Below are 18,749 nucleotides of genomic sequence, written 5' to 3'. Positions count from 1 at the left end.
CTTCTCCTTTTATATCCTCATGGCAGTTGTGCAAGGCTGAACTCATCCCCAGCATAAATGAAGAACATTGACGCTATTGGAGCTCAGAGATGATAAGGACATTTCCCAAGGTCATCTGGCTGGGGAGTGGAGGAGCAGGCATTGGAGGCCTGGTCAGTGTCACCTGAGAGCGTCATGTTACTACCGCTCCACTCGGGGCCTCCCCGGGACTGAAGCGCAGCTCCAAACTGCAGCCGAGTCTGGGCTGTCTCTCACCTGCCAGCCGCCTCACTAACGGCTGCTCCTCCTGGATTTGCCACGGCTCTGTCTTCTCCCCTGTGTGGGGTCCCTCACTGTGGTCAACCTTGCATCCCACGTGGCCAACCGGCCTTGAGGAAGAAAGCAAACTCTGGGCCTGAAACCAACTTAGCCGCTTAATAGCTTGCTCCGTGAGCCTGAACAAGTTTCTTAGTTTCTCTGCAAGTCGGTTTCCTCATTTGTGTAAAACCTACCCCGTAGAGTGGTTGTACAGATGTAAATCTGAATGCCCTTTAAAATCCTGAATTTAAAAGCTTTTTTTCCAGCAACATAGTGAGACATCATCTCAAAATAAATAAATAAATAAATAAAAAAGTAAAACCTTCTTTCTCTGACCATGAGTCTGGACTTAATGTTTAAAACTCTTTGTTTTAGGGCCATGCGTGGTGGCTCACGTCTATAATCCCAGCACTTTGGGAGGCCCAGGCAGGTGGATCACCTAAGGTCAAGGGTTCGAGACCAGCCTGGCCAACATGACGAAACCCCCGTCTCTAAGAAAAATAAAAAGATTAGCCAGGCGTGGTGGCACATGCCTGTAATCCCAGCTACTTGGGAGGCTGAGGCAGGAGAATCACTTGAACCCAGGAGGTGGAGGTTGCGGTGAACCGAGATAGCACCACTGCACTCCAGCCTGGGCAACAGAGTGAGACTCTGTCTCAAAAAACAAAAGCAAACAAACGAAAACCTCTTTGTTTTAAAACTGAGCTTGTATGTGTTTTTTTTTAAACCAAGACTGAGAGGACACTCGCAAAGGTTTTCACAGATGATGTTGCTATTGGAATCAGTAAATTGTATTGTGTATAATACAGGATATAACAATGTCCTTCTGGCATTTGTTATGAATGCAGCCGTTAGGCAACAAAGGCAAGGGAAAATCACGGGGTCCCGTAAGCACACTTTGTAACAATGCCTCTTCCCAGGAGGGGCCCCCCACCAGGCTGACGATTTTCTTCAGGCTCCATCGATGTTTTCCGTTGTTTAAAGACACACATTAACGTAAAGTCTCCTCCCATTCTCTCTGTAAATTACAGCATTCAGAAGAAGTGGCAGCTGCTGTAATTAAGACACAGTTAATTGCCTATCTCCTTAATTGCAGTGATAGGATTTTGACAGTTTGGTAAATAAGAATTGTTTGGTTTCCTCTGGCAACTTCAGCCTCAGTCAGTTCTCTCCTGCAAGTGCTGAGTCACCCAGTCTGGGGACAAAGGGCTGTGGTCCAACAGAGACAGGATGGGGCAGGAACTGCAGGTGAGAGGGGGGGCAGTGTTTATGATTCACCTTAAATCTCCTCTCTCTCTCTGCAAGAGCCTCCCCACCATTGCCCATTCTGTCGCCCAGTAAGATCCTCCCAGAGTTTTCTCCCAGTTGAATCAGTCATCACATGAGCCTATGAGACAGGAAGAAACAGAAGCAGAATGCCTGTATTGTGGGGCAATGATCTCCTGCTGCTGACAGGCACAGGAGGATGGGACGCTGTCAACTGAGGATACAGAAGCCCAGAGAGACTAAACGTACCCAAAGTCAGGGAGCTACGGTGTGCAAAGCCAGGATCCCAATTCAGGTCTTCTGACCCACAGCCTCAAGCACACTCCACAGAGGCAGGGATTTGGGGTCACCCAGACCTGGGTTCAGAGCCTACCTTTGCCTTTACTGCCTGTGTAACTATGGGTCAGACACTCAGTGTTTCCAGGCCTCAGTTGCTTCCTTCGCAAGTTGGATTTTGTAGTGCCCACCTCATAACACTGTGAGAACTTAAAAAAATAATCTGTTGGGCATGGAGGCTCACACCTGTAATCCCAGCACTTTGGGAGGCCCAGGTGAAAGGATTGCTTGAGCCCAGGAGTTCAAGACCAGCCTCGGCAACACAGGGAGACCTTGTCTCTACAAAAAACACAAAAATTAGCTAGTCATGGTGGCATGCATCTGCAATCCCTGCCAATTGGGAAGCTGAGGTGGGAGGTTTGCTTGAGCCCGGGAGGTCGAGGCTGTAGTGAGTTATGATTGCACCACTGCACTCCAGCCTGAGGGACAAAGTGAGAACCTGTCTCAAAAAAAAAAAAGACAGAAAAAGAAAAAGAACCTCATGAGGAGGAGACTTCAGCAACATGTCAGGCTTGCAATAAGGGCTCCACAAATGGAAGTTACGTAGCAAATATCAATCTTGTTCCAAAACTTACATAAATAACTTTTTTTTACATTTCTTTATTTTCCATAAACTTAATTTTGACTGTGGTCTACGTTCCGGCTTCCATTTCAGGTGTTTCTCTCCAGGATCTTGCTACTTATTGATGACACAGTATCAAGGCGCCAGAGTCCAAATGGTCATCGTAAGAAAAACTGCACCTAACTTCCACAGCCTCCTAGGAGGCCCGGAGACATCACTGTACTTGCCTGCCATCCTATGTGGTGCTGGAAAAAAAAAAAAAAGAGGGGGCAAGAGAAATAAAACAAGTTTCCATAGTAAAACAGTACATAGCTCATCTTCTGCCGTGGTTACGATTAGCACTGAAACGTGACTGTGAGCTCTGACTGTGTTGTGACAACCATGTTATCATCAATCTTTCTTCCCTGTGGCCACACAAGGCTCAGGAACTAGGATTTTAGTGACAATGGCATCTGGCTCTTTCTCAGTACCCCTGTTTTTTGTTGTTGTTGTTTTTGTTTGTTTGTTTTTTACTATAACTCCTGCCTTTCCTAAGTATAAAGGGAAAGGAAATATTGGTATACAATATCTAACATTTTTTCAACAAGTGAATGAATGAAGGGAGGTGACTGGGTAGAAAATTCCTATTTAAAAACAAAATTCCTTTACAGACAGGTAGATCTTGTCCTGCTCAACACATATGAGGGTCTAGCTCTGCAGAGATGGGCTTCAAGGCCAGGTGCGGTGGCTCACGCCTGTAATCCTAGTACTTTGGGAGGCCAAGGCGGGCGGATCACCTGAGGTCAGGAATTCCAGACCAGCCTGGCTCACATGGCGAAACCCCATCTCTACTAAAAATACAAAAACTAGCTGGGAGTGGTGGCGCGTGCCTGTAGTCCCAGCTACTCAGGAGGCTGAGGCAAGAGAATCTCTTGAACATGGGAGGTGGAGGTGCTGAGATCCTACCACTGCACTCCAGCCTGGGCCACACAGCAAGACTTGGTCAAAAAAAAAAGGGGGGGGGATGGGCTTCAACGAGATAGAAGCTCACTGCTCTTTCATCTAAACCCAGTCCCGAGGAAAGCAGTCAGGAGCTGGTTTGGTGGCTCCACAAGCATCAGGGAACCAGCCTTCTTCAAATGTATTATTCCACCATCCTACATTCCCGGCTTCCATCACAGGGACCCAGGACTGCTTGTACCCCCGCATCCCGTCTGCATCTCCACCAAACAGGAAGGAGAAGACCATGCCTTTTAAAAATAGCACAGAGCACTCGCCATTGCATTTCCTTGGCCAAAATTAGACACACAGCCACACTTAAATGTGACATACAAGGACCTGGCCACCCAGCCTGCTGCCATTAATGCATGTTTCACTGAACACTATAATCCTCACTCAAGCAGAGGCTGCTGGATGCCACCGTCCCAAAGTAGGTACCCCACATATACTGCACGGTTCCAGCCAACCCAGTGCTTACCTAACCAGCAAATCTAGATGTTGCCAGCCAACACAACATTGAGACACTGCGATTTTCTGACATGAGACCTACACAGTTCTCAGTCTTGGCTTTAAAAACCGACTGCATTTGGCCTCCCTTGAACCAAATCCCCCAGAACCTAGAATCTGTGCTAGATTGAGTTTCTTGCTCAAGGATATAACTTTCCCACTCATTGCACCATCTGTACTCTCTTAGTCTTTCTATATTTTTTTCTTAAACAAATGAAAGGGAGGCTGAGGAATATAGTCTTTAGTTGAGTCACCCCTGAGCACAGCTAAAAAGTGAGGGTTCTATAAGGACGGAATAGATATGAGGGACAAATAGCAGTCTCTATCACACCCATAAATTGGTTTAAAAAAAACATGGTGGCTCACTCCTGTAATCACATCACTTTGGGAGGATCACTAGAGGCCAGCAGTTCAAGATCTGTCTGGGCAATGTGGCGAAATCTCATCTCTACAAAAAATTTTTACAAATTAGCCAGTCACGGTGGTGCGCACCTGTTGTCCTAGCTACTCGGAAGGCTGACATGGGAGGATTGCTTGAGCCCAGGAGTTCAAGGTTGCAGTGAGCCCTGATCACACCACTGCCCTCCAGCCTGGGTGACAGAGCGAGACCCTGCCTCTACCAAAAAAAAAAAAAAGTAGAGTTTAAAGTCAAAATAACCATAGCCCTTCTCCCTCCCCAGCAGGCTTCAGATGGATTCATGTAGTGATACTGTGGATCTGAAACACTCTTACCTAGATCCTAAGCAGTCAGATGACCAAGTGACATCTGGGTATAAATGACTAGTGCCATGGACCTGTGCACTTGTCACCACACATTCAACACCAGCAGCCCACTTGGGCCTGAGCTAACAAGTAGGCCTGTATCTCTTTAACCCCACAAACTTCAGGTCAGTAAAAAGAGCACTGGACTTGGAGTCAAGATCTCCAAGGTGAATCAGATCTCAGCTGTCTAGTAAGTGACTGATTTTGTGTAGGTGCCAGAAACGGAAATAATAATAAGGCCAATGAATGCACGATGAGAAGTTATCATGGACCAGGCACCGTGCTAAGTTAATGTGCATTGATTCTTTATTCCCCGTAACAATCCTACAATCTAGATCATAATGATCTTACTGCCATTTTCCAAATGAGAAAATTAAGGCTCTGAAAGTAAGGAATGACCAATGGAGCCAATAAAGTAGTAGCATGAGAATTTAAAATCAGGGCTCAGCCTGGGCAACATATTGAGACCCTATCTCTACAAAAAATTTAAAAATTAGTGAGGTGTGATGTCTCATGCCTGTAGTCCCAGCCACTCTGGAGGCTGAGGTGTGAGGATTGCTTGAGCCCAGGAGGTTAAGGCTGCAGTGAGCCATAGTTGTGCCACTGCACTCCAGCCTGAGTGACAAGTGAGACCCTGTCTCAAAATAAAATAAAATAAAATAAAATAAAATAAAATAAAATAATGAAACCAGGGCTCTGTGGCCAGACTTCTTGCTCTTAACAAACCTATGCTGCTTCTCATGAAGAAGAGAAGATACGTGCCAACTTTAAGGTGTAACTGGGCTGGCACACAGGTAGACAGTACATAGTGATCAGTGGTGTGGGAGAGGGATTACAAGGTCAGGTGGGTAGGCGACACTCCCTAGATGAAGAGTGAATAGAAATCAGCCAGGCAGACACGAGGAGCGATGTGTCTACAGCCAGGAAGCAGCATGTGTGACAGCATGGCTGCATCGACTGCACAGTGGCTGCTGGGCCCCAGACATTGTGTTTTCTATCACGGGGAATGGAAGCGGAGGGTGGAAAAAGATAGTTCGTTTTTCAGCAAGGAAAACATTCTGTAGCAAACCCCCAATGGATGTTTCCTTACATCTTGTTGGTTATGTTGGTTAGAACTAAGTCACAAAGGTGCTCTGAGCTGTGAGGAAGGACAGAACCATGAGCATAGAACTAAAAGGATTGGGAACTGGATGTGGCAGTGTGCACTTGTAGTACTAGCTACTCAGGAGGTTGCACCTGGAGTAATAGCTACAGGAGGTTGGAGTGGGAAGATTACTTGAGCACTGGAGTTTGAGACCATCCTGGGCAACATAGAGAGACCTTGTCTCAAAAACAAAACAAAACAAAACAAAAAACCCCGAGACCAAAAAGTGAACAAACAAAACACACACACACACACAAAAGGGAATGGGATCTCCAAACTTGGCTGAGATCAACCATAATCATTCTCTTGGGCTGGGCCGACTGCAACCTGAACAAAATTGTGGTTGTGTTGGCCAGGAAGAAATGAGGGCTGCTCGGTGGAGAGGGGACCTACAGGCTCAGCTCACAGTCTTTCAAATAGGTCCAAACAAGAGGTGATAAGGAACAGAACTAGCAGATGAGTTGAGAACAGCATGGTGAGACTATCAGGAAGCAGAAGTGAAAGTACTTAGTGAGCTACCAGAAGTGAGGGCTGAGGAAGAAGGATTCCTAGGCGATTCCCAAATGTATGACTTGGGTGACTAGGATGTCGGTGATTTAATTAATTGGGGGCGGAGGGTGAGGACTGGGGAAGGCAGGCTAATGAGATGCACAAAATGATCTTATGACTTAGGAGACAATCTATTGCTTGGGGGATCCTTCAGAGACTTTCCTGTCTCCTGATCTGTTGGGAAAATCAAATAAAGAAAGCAAGTAAAAGCCTTTCCGTATAAGCCTCATATAATGGTAAATGTCCTCATCTCTTAAATAGAAAGCAGCTGGGGTGGCTGCCTGATCTTATTTCCCCAGTGGCTGTGTCTATGTGACCTGACCCCGACAGACAGGGCGTCATGGAAGCCACGTCATATCAATGGCAGTGCCCAAGGGACCATGAACCCCTGCTTCTGGGATCCCAAGACCTGACCTGGTACTGCCTCCTTGAGGCATGGCGAGTCCCATCCTTCCTTCAATTCTATAGTCCACTCCAATAAACTGCCTTCCAAGAAATTAATTTTGTTATCAAGTTAATAGTGATTATTTCTGTAACTTAAAACCAAAAGAATTTTATTTAAGTCCTTGATAAGGTCTTTAAAGGTATACAGTATGCCACAAATTCCCACATGTAGTACTCGTGCCAACAGTGTTTCCTTAGAATCTTATCATGAGCAAATGAGAAAAAAATTGACTGTGAGACCTTCTACAACTGGCACACACTCTTTAAACCGAGTTATTATCATGAAAAGCAGACAAAAGAATGAGGGGAAATAGATTAGAAGAAGCCAGAGCCATAATAACCGAATAGAATGTGATTCGATCATGGGTCACTGAAAATAAGAGATGAAGAAAAGATAAATTTTGAAAAACATTTGTGGGTCATTTACAAAAATTCAAATTTGGACTGTATATGTGATGGTATTATAAAATTAGTGTTACTTTTCTTAGATGAGACAGCCCACTGGGGTTAACCGAAAATGTTCCTATTCCTAGGAAATGCATGCTGAAATATTTAGAATTAACTGTCATGATGTCTACTTTCAAATGGTTCAGAAAAAAATTATATAATGTGGTGAAAATATTAAAAATTGGTGAAACTAGGTTGAAGGTACATGAACACTTGTATTCTTTCAACTTTTCTGTAAGTTTGAAACTTTCTCAATAAAATATTTGATTATACAATTATAAGTGGTCAATTTACAATAAAAAATCCAGGGGAAAGTGAAAAAAAGTTTGAGGAGAATATCCAGTATGCAGTTGTCCCAAAGGACAGTTTATGTCAATGAGTCAGAGTGTGACCTCTCAGTCTACATAGGTTTTTGAGGTTTATGGCTGTCCTATATAATTATAACTAACATTTGCAAACCAACAACGTGCTGTCACAGACATTCTGCTTGTAATCCCGATGGGAATGAGCCTTATGTGGTAGGTTTTATTGCTCTGTTTTATAGCCAAGGTGCAGAGCTGCACTTTTAGTCTATGTTTGTCTCCACGTCTCCTAGAATTTCCTCACTCCCAGCTGGCCAGTACAGGAATGAGTGAGTACCTGGCAGGTTCTCCTTAAACACTATGTATTGTGTGTCTGATAAAGAGACATTTTTAAATTGTCATTGAGAATATTATGTCAGATAGTTCTGCAAAATGTGGCTTTTGTAAATAAAAAAAAATGTTTTTTGTTTTTTTTTTTTGAGACGGAGTCTCGCTCTGTCGCCCAGGCTGGAGTGCAGTGGCACGATGTTGGCTCACTGCAAGCTCCACCTCCTGGGTTCACGCCATTCTCCTGCCTCAGCCTCCTGAGTAGCTGGGATTACAGGTGCCCACCACCAAGCCCGGCTAATTTTTTGTATTTTTAGTAGAGACGGGGTTTCACCACGTTAGCCAGGATGGTCTTGATCTTCTGACGTCATGATTCACCCACCTTGGCCTCTCAAAGTGCTGGGATAACAGGTGTGAGCCACCATGTCCAGCCAAAAAATTGTTTGTGAGACAGGGTCTCACTATGTTGCCTAGTCTGGTCTCAAACTCCTGGCCTCAATCGATCCTCCTGCCACTTGGCCTCCTGAGTAGCTGGGACTACAGGTGCACGTGACCATGGGTCTAATGGAATAATGGGATGGAATGGCTGACGGAACACTCTTTAGCCACCATCTTCTTCATTCCCTCCCCTACCCCCAAAGCACATGGTGTACATGCTCCAGTGTAAACATGGCAACATTTGACCGGAGACAGATGGAAAACGCCGGGGTTGCAGTTCTCTTGAAGGGGGAGGTCCTTTGGCCTTGGGTTGGTCTCTTAGGGTTTCCTGGGCTCCACACTCTGAGATGGAAATTTTCATGAAGCAGTCTGTTGGGAAGTGGTCTATCGGGGTGTGCTTGTGTAGCAACACATGTAAGGGAGTGAAGAAAACAGGATTTGGCAAAGGGAGAAGCTGAACTATGAGTCACTTACGTCAGATGTGTCAGCCAATGCCATGGAAAGCTCTGAAACTAGAATGGAACTCCAGAGATGTCCCAAATTCAAGCAAGAAGGCTGGACTTTTGTATCCCCATGTTAACCAATCTTTGGACATGGGCTACCCCAGGAAGGGTGTGTAATCTTGGGTAATGCCAATTCTTGGCACATAAGTGAACTATGATCTAGGAGCAGGCAAAGCTTTCAGCTGGGGAATAGGACCTTGGTCCTCAAGAGGGCCTCCAGAAAGTGCATCGGGCTCTGCGGCAGAGCACTTCCCAGTCTGGGCTAGGACCCAGGCCAAGAGGACGGATTGCTTTTCTTTGTCATATCTCTTGTTCTCTTTTAATCTAGAAGAGTTTCTCAGCCTTCTGGTATCTTTTTTGACTTTATCATTTTTAAGAGTCCAGGCCAGTTATGCTGTAGAATGTTTGAATTTGTCTAATCTTTCCTTCTGACTGAAATTCAGATTATTTTTCTTTGACTCATCATTTCTTTCCTCTCTTAGTGGGTCAGGCCCTTCCCCTGCGGGTCATGTTGCTGCTCCATCTAATTATTGTCTGGCGGCCAGCAGAGGAAATGGTAAATCCTGAAGCGGTGGTGAGACGACCCCTGCATTATCTTCAAGCCGTCAAGCCAGGGAGGAATAATAACCCCGGAGAGAGATGAATCTGAGTTTGCAAGCTGTCAAGTGCATTGACCTCTTTGTCCTCAACCAAATCTGAGGTCACCAATCCTTTCCAAACTCAGCCATGATGTTGGCAGAGCAGATTTGCCAGGTTCTTCTCGGGGGCCCCACTACCCTTATATTTAAATCCTTAGTCTAATTCTCATCTTTTCCTGCCCCCCTGCTGCAGGAAATGAGAGCCTCTCTGTATGCTGCAAAGGGGGAGCCCGGCTTTCACACTTTGCCTAAATTAATGATGTTTGCTGTCTTACTGCAAAGCATAGATTGTACTCATCAGGAACCAGCCAGTTTCATTACTCTCATAATGACTCCTCCAACCTCTCAAATGCCTGAGAAACTGCACCTGCCAGTTGCTTCCTCCTCCTCCTACTCTGTCCTTTTGTGCTGTAAGTGAAACTTTTTTTTTTTTTTTTGAAACGGAGTTTTGCTCTTGTTGCCCAGGCTGGAGTGCAATGGCTCGATCTCGGCTCACTGCAAGCTCTGCCTCCCAGATTCAAGCGATTCTCCTGCCTCAGCCTTCCGAGTAGCTGGGATTACAGGCATGCGCCACCACGCCCGGCTAATTCTGTATTTTTAGTAGAGACGGGGGTTTCACCATGTTGGTCAGGCTGGTCTCAAACTCCCGACCTCAGGTGATCCTCCCGCCTTGGCCTCCCAAAGTGCTGGGATTACAGGCATGAGCCACCGCGCCCGGCTTAAGTGAAAGTTTTAACACTTGCTTCCCTACAGAATGCCAGGGGCTAGCCCTACTCCACTTCCCACCGGTAAGGAGGACTTTACTGATAGCCTGCTGGTGTGACCTGCACGTATATATCCAGATGGCCTGAAGTAACTGAAGAATCACAAAGGAAGTGAAATTTAAATGGCCTGTTCCTGCCTTAACTGATGACATTCCACTACAAAAGAAGTGAAAATGGCCGGTCCTTGCCTTAACTGATGACATTACCTTGTGAAATTCCTCCTCCTGGCTCATCCTGGCTCAAAAAGCTCCCCCACTGAGCACCTTGTCACCCCCACTCCTGCCCGCCAGAGAACAACCCCCCTTTGACTGTAATTTTCCTTTACCTACCCAAATCTTATAAAACGGCCTCACCCCTATCTCCCCTTCGCTGACTCTCTTTTCGGACCCAGCCCACCTGCACCCAGGTGATTAAAAAGCTTTATTGCTCACACAAAGCCTGTTTGGTTGTCTCTTCACACGAAAGCGAGTGAAACTTTCTTCTTTGTACTTTCTGTTATATTGCCAGGTATGTCTTACATAAAGAACATGGGAATTTTTTGTTCATTTTTTTCCTCAGTGAAGAATACTGGTTATTACTCTTAAAATGCCTTTGACGTCAAATAGCTGGATTCAAATCATAGATTCATTACGGCCTGGTTGTGTGACTGTTAGGCAAGTTCCTTAGCTTCTTCTCTTAGCCTTCGTTTCAAATAGAAATACTTCATTTTCAATAGAGAATCTCCTTCCATGGTGGTGGTGGAGATTCTAGATGGTATGTGTCTAATAGCTAAAAAAAGTGTGGTGCTTACTCAACAAATCGAACCAATTTATCCTTTCTCTTAGTGTGGTTCCAGTTTGTTGCTTCTGTCCTCATATATTTATTTAAGTTTTCCCTAGCTTATCTGCTTTCAACAAAATGCTGTCACCAAGACTCTGTCATTACATTATTTTATGCCTGTTCCATGTAGGTTAAGCTCCCAGCAGGAACCCAGCCTGGCCCCTGGCCTCTCCTGAGTGCCTTCTGGAATCTTATGGAAATATTTTACATTCTAACTTGCAAACTGTATATAAGTGAGAAGTGTCCCTGTTTCTAGGACAACCTACTGTAGATAATGCCAGTGTTGGCTGGGTGTGGTGGCTCACGCCTGTAATCCCAGCACTTTGGGAGGCCGAGGCGGGAGGATCATGAGGTCAGGAGATCGAGACCATCCTGGCCGTGGTGAAACCCCGTCTCTACTAATATACAGACACTTAGCCAGGTGTGGTGGCACGCGCCTGTAGTCCCAGCTACTCAGGAGGCTGAGGCAGGGGAATCGCTTGAATCCAGGAGGCAGAGCTTTCAGTGAGCCGAGACTGTGGCACTGTACTCCAGCCTGGGCAACAGAGACTCCATCACAAAAAAAAAAAAATGCCAGTGTTTTGTTTTGGTTTGGTTTGGTTTTGACAGAGGTTGGTCAGAATAAATATTTTTGCCACTCTCTTCTTCTCAGGTTATGGCTTGCTTCTATATAGTGGTGCTATTGTGATACTCCATGGATTGGTTTGCAGCATATTTTTAAATAATTAAAATTATCCTTTGATACCTGCAAAGGAGCAGGTTGGAGCCTGACCTAACCTTGGACAAGGCGGAGCCGGCCTCATCTGCCCCTCGTGCCAAACCATCCTTCCTCAATTCCAGCTTGCAAAGGGCAGGACTCCTCAGTGTGGCACCACCCAGATTTTCACCTTACGTTGTCCTTGGGACAATCTTTACAGAAAAGAAAGCTCTAGTGATTAGATAGCCTGGATTATTTGCCTACATGATTTCCCTTTTCACATTAATTTTTGCCCTTTCTTTCATGTGCAGCTGGTCTCTCCCTAGAGACCAAAGGAGCTCTCTTTTTCTAAGCCCAGGACCTGAAAGGCGTTGCCTGGCAAAACCTTGCAAGCCAGTGTGCGTCACAATACCCTTTGAATGATGTAAAGGAATCAGGCCCTGCCACTCTGCAGTTGATCCAGCAGCAGGAGGCAGCTGTAACCATCACTGTCCTCAGAGTACTTTTAAGAACAAGGAGGTCTCTGCCCACGGCAGCCCAAGCAGGTAATAGCGGTTGGTTGTTACTGCCTGTACCTCTCTCTCGCCTCACTTAGTGGCTGCATTACTAAATGGTTGACTGCATTTCAAATATTTTAGAGACAGGAACTCACAACATAAAGAAACTTCACGGCAAGCCTTTTGGTAAAGCAAAAATTTCTTTTGGAAAGTGAATACTCTTCTCTCTCAACTTTGAATTCTTGTCATAGTTTTAACTCAACGTGTCTTTTTTTTCTTAGAAACGGGTACATCTATATTAAATAAGATAATTGGTTCTCTGTGATACAAGAAGATCTAGGTTTTAAAAACTGTGAACTAGATTCACAGGTTACTGAGTTAGCTGATCGATTGATTCTTTCATTTATTCACTCATTCTGAAGTATGCATCAAGCACTCCTTGGATAGCGAACACTTTGCAAGAGAATGAGTTAAGAGAAGGACAAAGAGAGCGAAGATCGTGGCCACCAAACAAAGTGGTCCCCAACATCTAGGAGCTCACATTTTACGTGAAGAGACAAAGTGCTGTCTAAAACAGATGTCTTGGCCAAGTGTGGCGGCTCACACCTATAATCCCAACACTTTGGGAGGCCGAGGTGGGAGAATCACTTGAGCCCAGGAGTTTGAGACCAGCCCGGGCAACGTAGCAAGGTCCTGTCTCTGTTTAAGAAAACAAACAACAACAACAACAAAAAAACCCAGATGTCTTGTTGTTTGAAGAATTTCTAGAACCTTATCCAAAGCCTGGCGGAGAGTTGTCACTAATTTTTCTTGAATAATAGGATGAATAAATCAATTCAGAAACCAATAAACCAAAAAGGAAAGGACTCAGAACCAAAATGCGTAGGAGAATCTCCCAGGGGCTCTGGGAATTCACAGGAGGGAAATGGGCCATTTGAAACTCAGAAGAGAGGCTTCCTAGGGAACTTATGTAGGACCTGAACAAAGCCCTGAAGAATGGGCTTAATTTAGGCTAGAGAAGGAAAAAAGAAAGAGTATTCAGGCAGCAGAATTCATTACAGAACTGGTGAGAATCAGGGGAGAAGGGAACCAACCTTCCTGAACTGGGAAAACTGGCTGCCTGAGAAAACAGAAGCAACAGGGGACTATCAAAGTCACTCATTGCTGTGAGCCCTCTTCTAAACAGCCTCTCATCGCACAGGGTCAGAGGCAGCTAGTACAGTCACCATGCTCCTAGCCAGGGTGAGTCATGTCAATCCCAAAGCACTTCTCCACCCATGCCTTCTCTGCATCCTCAGATCACTAGGGCACGACTTTCCCCAGAGGTTGAACTTCCTCTAATTTCATGAGCGCAGATGAAACACTTACAAGGAAATGGGGCATTATAAAATGCATCCAGAAAGTCAACGGATGCAACTTACTCACCAGCTCACATGCCATTTTCTGACTATTCTACAAGGTTCCATTGACTCACTGAATTTTCCAAATCTTACCAGATACATAACATCAGAGTCTTGGGACCCTGACTCTACTATCCTTCCTCTACCCCTTCTCTGGACAGATATAATTAATAACTTGCTAGTTTTCATTTAATTGGGGCCCATAAGTTGATTAAATTTGCTAAGTAACTGTTACTGGTTTCACTTGGCATTGTACTGGGAGTACCCCAACTTTGATTTTTTTTTTTTTTTTTTTTTTGAGATGGAGTCTCGCTCTGTCACCCAGGCTGGAGTGCAATGGCATAATCTTGGCTCACTGAAGCTTCCACCTCCTGGTTCAAACGATTCTCCTGCCTCAGCCTCCAGAGTAGCTGGGACTACAGGTGTGCACCACCACACCCGGATAATTTGTGTGTGTGTATTTTTAGTAGAAACAGGTTTCAACATGTTGTCCAGGCTGGTCTCAAACTCCTGACCTCAAGTAATCCGCCTGCCTTGGCCTTCCAAAGTGCTGGGATTACAGGCATAAGCCACCATGGCTGGCCTGATTTAACAACACTTTTTAAAATTCTTTCCTATCATAAAAAGAGATGCCAATTTTTTAAATGTTTTTCAACCAAGTCTTTAGAAAGTCCTTCGCCTTGAGGAAAGCTTTTCAGATGCTTCATATCAGGGAAAACGTCCAGGTTTTCTGAAACAAATGTGACTTATCTGCTCTTAGAGTCTGTTTTTTTAGACCTCTGAAAGAGGAGAGGGAGGTGCAGCCACCCCAGCTGCCTGGAAGGTAATCTGGTATGAAAGGATTGTGTTTTAGCAGTGACTGTGCTTTAATTTTATATGCACTTGTGTGGCTCTATGATTAATATCTGACATTATCTCCTCTACCAGACTGTAAGCAACATGACAGCGAAATCACGTGTCTTTTGCTGAACGCATTTCCTGTAGTTGCCTGGCAGGGTCAGGCAAAGGCAGTTGGTTAATAAATCTTCGCTGAATGGATCAGTCAATCAGTGATGCTACAGTGGAAGGGGCTTGAGCCTTGGGGTCAGACAGACCTGGCTGTGTGAACTTAAACTTGTGGTTTAACACTTTCTATAAACTAAGAGTAATCATGAACAACTTGCAGGATTCTTTCAAGGACTGGATGAAATAGCCCATGTGAAAGGTCAGGTGGATGGTGGGTGTTAGCTGAGGTTCTTCCCCACCCCTTTCTAACAGAGGGTAGTTGCTCTTTTTCAAAATCGCTTCAGCTATTTTAGTTCTCTTGCATTTCCAAATAAATTTTATTCTTTTTATTGATTGATTGATTGATTGATTGATTGAGACGGAGTCTCATCTGTCTCCAGGCTGGAGTGTAGTGGTGTGATCTCGGCTCACTGCAACCTCTGCCTCCTGGGTTCAAGCGATCCTCCTGCCTCAGCCTCCCGAGTAGCTGAGATGACAGGCAGGCGCCACCACGCCCGGCTAATTTTTGTATTTTTAGTAGAGACAGAGTTTCACCATGTTGGCCAGGATGGTCTCAATCTCTTGACCTTGTGATTTGCCAGCCTCGGCCTCCCAAAGTGCTGGGATTACAGGCATGAGCCACCGCGCCCAGCCCCAAATAAATTTTAGAATAAGTTTGTCTATATCTACAAAAAGTCCTGCTGGGATTTTGTTAAGATAAAGCAGATCAATGTGCGGTGAATTGTGATCTTTATTATATTCTCTTCCAATCCATGAATGTAGTCTACCTCTCAGGTCTTCTCTGGTTTCTTTCATCAACATTTTATAGTTTTCAGCATACAAATCCTGTATATGTGTTGTTCAATTTTCACATATTTCATTTTTAAGCAATTGTAAATAGTTGTGTTTTAAATTTTTGTTCTAATTTTTTACTTATCTAGAAATATGTTTTTTTACATATTAATCTTGTATCCTATGATCTCACTAAGCATAGCTGTTGGTTTTAGGAATTTATTTGTAGATTTCTTGAGATTTTCTACATGGACAATTATGTCATTTGCAGCTAAGGACATCTGTACACCTTTTATTTCCTTTTCTTGTCTTATTGTACTGGCTAGGACTTGTAGCACTATGTTTAATATGAGTAGTGAGAGTAAACATTCTTGCTTTGCCACCAATTTTAGGAAGATAGCACTCAGTCTTTAACCATTATGTACGATGCTAGCTGTAGGTTTCTGTAGATGTTCGCTATCAGATTGAGAAGGTTCCCCATAGTTTGCTGAGAAATTTTACCACGAATGGGTCAATTTTACTAAGCTTTTTACTATTATTGTATATTATAGAAATTTGATTTAACCCGTATTATATAATGCCAAAAATCTACTGAGAAAGTTGACAAAATAAATCTTACAGATTTGTTCCTGAAGTCAGCATGTTGAACATTAACTTTGAGGAAGTTTGCTGCAAGATGTGTTTTTAATTCATTTATCTTGGTTCACCTTCTGAACACCAATGTGATAAAAAGTTGTATTGTTAAATTTTAATTTCTGTGCACGGAAAGTCTAACCTCAGTGGTCTGGGGGCCAACATTAGTTAATGGAGGTGGCTGAATCCTCCTAGGAGCCATGAACCTGCACAAGCCTTGACTCATTCTTAGGAATGTACCTTAAGAAATAAATTCAATAGAATGAAATATATTCATAGAGATATTTAGCATGACCAAAATGTCCAAAATTAGGGTATTGGGTTTCATAAATTATAACTCACTCAGTTATTCAGTAAATATTTGTCAAATGTCTACCACGTGCTAGTTATTATCTTTGACCTGACAGCTGTAGCAGTAGACAAAATAGACAACCCTGCCCTTTCTTCTTTTCTTTTCCTTTTTTTTTTTTTTTTTGTTTGAGACAGGGTCTCATTCTGTAACCCAGGCTGGATTGCAGTGGCATCATTTCAGCTCACTGCAACCTCCACCTCCCAGGCTCAAGCGATCCTTCCATCTCAGCCTCCCAAGTAACTGGGACTACAGACACATGCCACCTGCCCAGATAATTATTGTATTTTTTGTAAAGATGGGGTTTTGCCATGTTGCCCAGGCTGATCTCAGACTCCTGATCTCAAGTGATCCACCCACTTTGGCCTCCCTAAGTGCTGAGATGACAGTCACGAGCCACTGCACCCACCATGGAGATTACTTTCTAATGAGGGCAGGGTGAAACAAATATAAACAAGATACATAAGTAAACGTACAGTATGGCAAATGGGGATAAGTGTTTTGGAGAAAAACAAAGCAAAGGCAGGGAAAAGGAGTTCAGAAGTGGGGTGGAGTGGAGTCTTATTTTAAATAGAGTGGTGTATGGCCCTTACTAAACAACACAAAGGAATGTTAAATATTAAAATTAAGAATACTCGGCCGGGCGCAGGGGGCTCACGCCTGTAATCCCAGCACTTTGAGGGGGACAAGGTGGGTGGATCATGAGGTCAGGAGTTCAGGACCAGCCTGACAAACATGGTGAAACCTCGTCTCTACTAAAAATACAAAAATTAGGCGAGCGTGGTAGAGCACGCCTGTAATCCCAGTTACTCAGGAGGCTGAGGCAGGAAAATCGCTTGAACCCAGGAGGTGGAGGTTGCAGTGAGCCAAGATGTGCCACTGCACTCCAGCCTGGGTGACAGAGCGAGACTCCATCTCAAAAAAAAAAAAAAAAAAAAAGAATACTCTAGCAATGTGGAAAAAGTTTCATGATATATTGTTCAATGAGAAACAACGAATATAAAATAGGGCCAGGCACAGAGGCTCAGGCCTGTAATCCCGGCACTTTGGGAAGCCGAGGTGGGAGGATTGCTTGGGCCTAGGAGTTCAAGACCAGCCTAGATAACATAGTGAGACCCATCTCTACAAAAAAAGAAAAAAGAAGTATTTAAGTAGCTGAGTGTGGTGGCATGCACCTGCAGTCCAAGCTACTCAGAAGGCTGAAGGGGGAGGATCACTTGAGCCCAGGAGGTTGAGACCAGCCTAGCCAACATGGTGAAACCCCATCTCTACTAAAAACGAAAACAAAAAAAATTAGTCAGGCATGGTGGTACACGCCTGTAATCCCAGCTACTCGGGAGGCTAAGGCAGGAGAATCACTTGAACCCAGGAGGTGGAGGTTGCAGTGAGCCAAGATCACGCCATTGCACTCCAGCCTGGGTGACAGAGCCAGACTCTGTCTCAAAAAGAAAAAGAAAAGAAAAGAAAAGAAAATTAAAAATTACAAAATAGAATATCTGCTGTGGTTTAAATATTTATGTATGGGCCGGGCATAATGGCTCACACCTGTAATCCCAGCACTTAGGGAGGCCGAGGTGGGTGGATTACTTGAGGTCAGGAGTTCGAGACCAGCCTGGCCAACATGGCGAAATCCTGTTCTCTACTAAAAATACAAAAATTAGCTAGGCGTGGTGGCGCGTGTCTGTAATACCAGCTAGTCAGGAGGCTGAGGCATGAGAATTGCTTGAACCCGGGAGGTAGAGGTTGCAGTGAGCTGAGATTGTGCCACTGTATTCCAGCCTAAGTGATAGAGTGAGACTGTCTCAAAAAAAAAAAAATTAAGTATGTATGTGTATGTGTGTGTGTATATATATATATATATATATACACACACACATATATATGATACAAAAACATGAAAATAGTTGTTTATGTGTAGAATTCATGGATGGTTCTAACATTGTCTTATGGCAGTATTTACTCTGGGCATACAATGTTTTCAGTTGTAAATAAAAATATTCAAAGATTTCCTAGGAATAACTGAAACTGAGTGAATGGCAGGGCAAGGGCGCAGACAGCACTTTTGTTCACTTTGGAAGAATATTACTTGGGGCACGTCTAAGCAAGCATCTTCTATTAAGGCAACTAAAAAATTACATGTTTTCAGGGAGATGAAAGTTATGTTGTTCCTGGTGCTGAGAACAACAGTTGCACAGCACCGGCTGTGACTATGAAAGTGATGGTGAGTTTACCATATGTTCATACTTGAGTTACCACATTCAGATTTGGTATGTGGCTATATTTTTTAGGATTGACTAAAATAAAATGTACTGAT

At 44.2% G+C, this 18,749-nt stretch overlaps 2 protein-coding genes across 7 annotated transcripts in view; one reads left to right on the top strand and one right to left on the bottom strand.

Annotated features, from left to right (window-relative positions):
• Window positions 1-2,475: 2,475 nt before the first annotated feature.
• ADSS2 (adenylosuccinate synthase 2) overlaps window positions 2,476-18,749 on the bottom strand; it is a 108,863-nt gene continuing 92,589 nt past the window's right edge. For all 3 annotated transcript variants that reach the window (XM_031015144.3, XM_063707121.1, XM_063707117.1), the window contains exon 13: window positions 2,476-2,706. In XM_031015144.3, the coding sequence (XP_030871004.3) occupies window positions 2,597-2,706 (110 nt within the window). In that variant the 3' untranslated portion in view covers window positions 2,476-2,596. The remainder of the gene's footprint in view (window positions 2,707-18,749) is intronic.
• The window catches only part of SPMIP3 (sperm microtubule inner protein 3), a 37,093-nt gene continuing 30,516 nt past the window's right edge, over window positions 12,173-18,749 (top strand). For all 4 annotated transcript variants that reach the window (XM_031015170.3, XM_019032378.4, XM_019032367.4 and 1 more), the window contains exon 1: window positions 12,173-12,325. The gene's annotated coding sequence lies outside the window, so the exon portion shown is untranslated. The remainder of the gene's footprint in view (window positions 12,326-18,749) is intronic.

This window comes from Gorilla gorilla, chromosome 1 (assembly GCF_029281585.2).
Source record: "Gorilla gorilla gorilla isolate KB3781 chromosome 1, NHGRI_mGorGor1-v2.1_pri, whole genome shotgun sequence".
Taxonomy (NCBI): domain Eukaryota; kingdom Metazoa; phylum Chordata; class Mammalia; order Primates; family Hominidae; genus Gorilla; species Gorilla gorilla.
The sequence above is the reverse complement of the archived record's forward strand: the minus strand, read 5'-3'. Positions and strand labels throughout refer to the sequence as shown.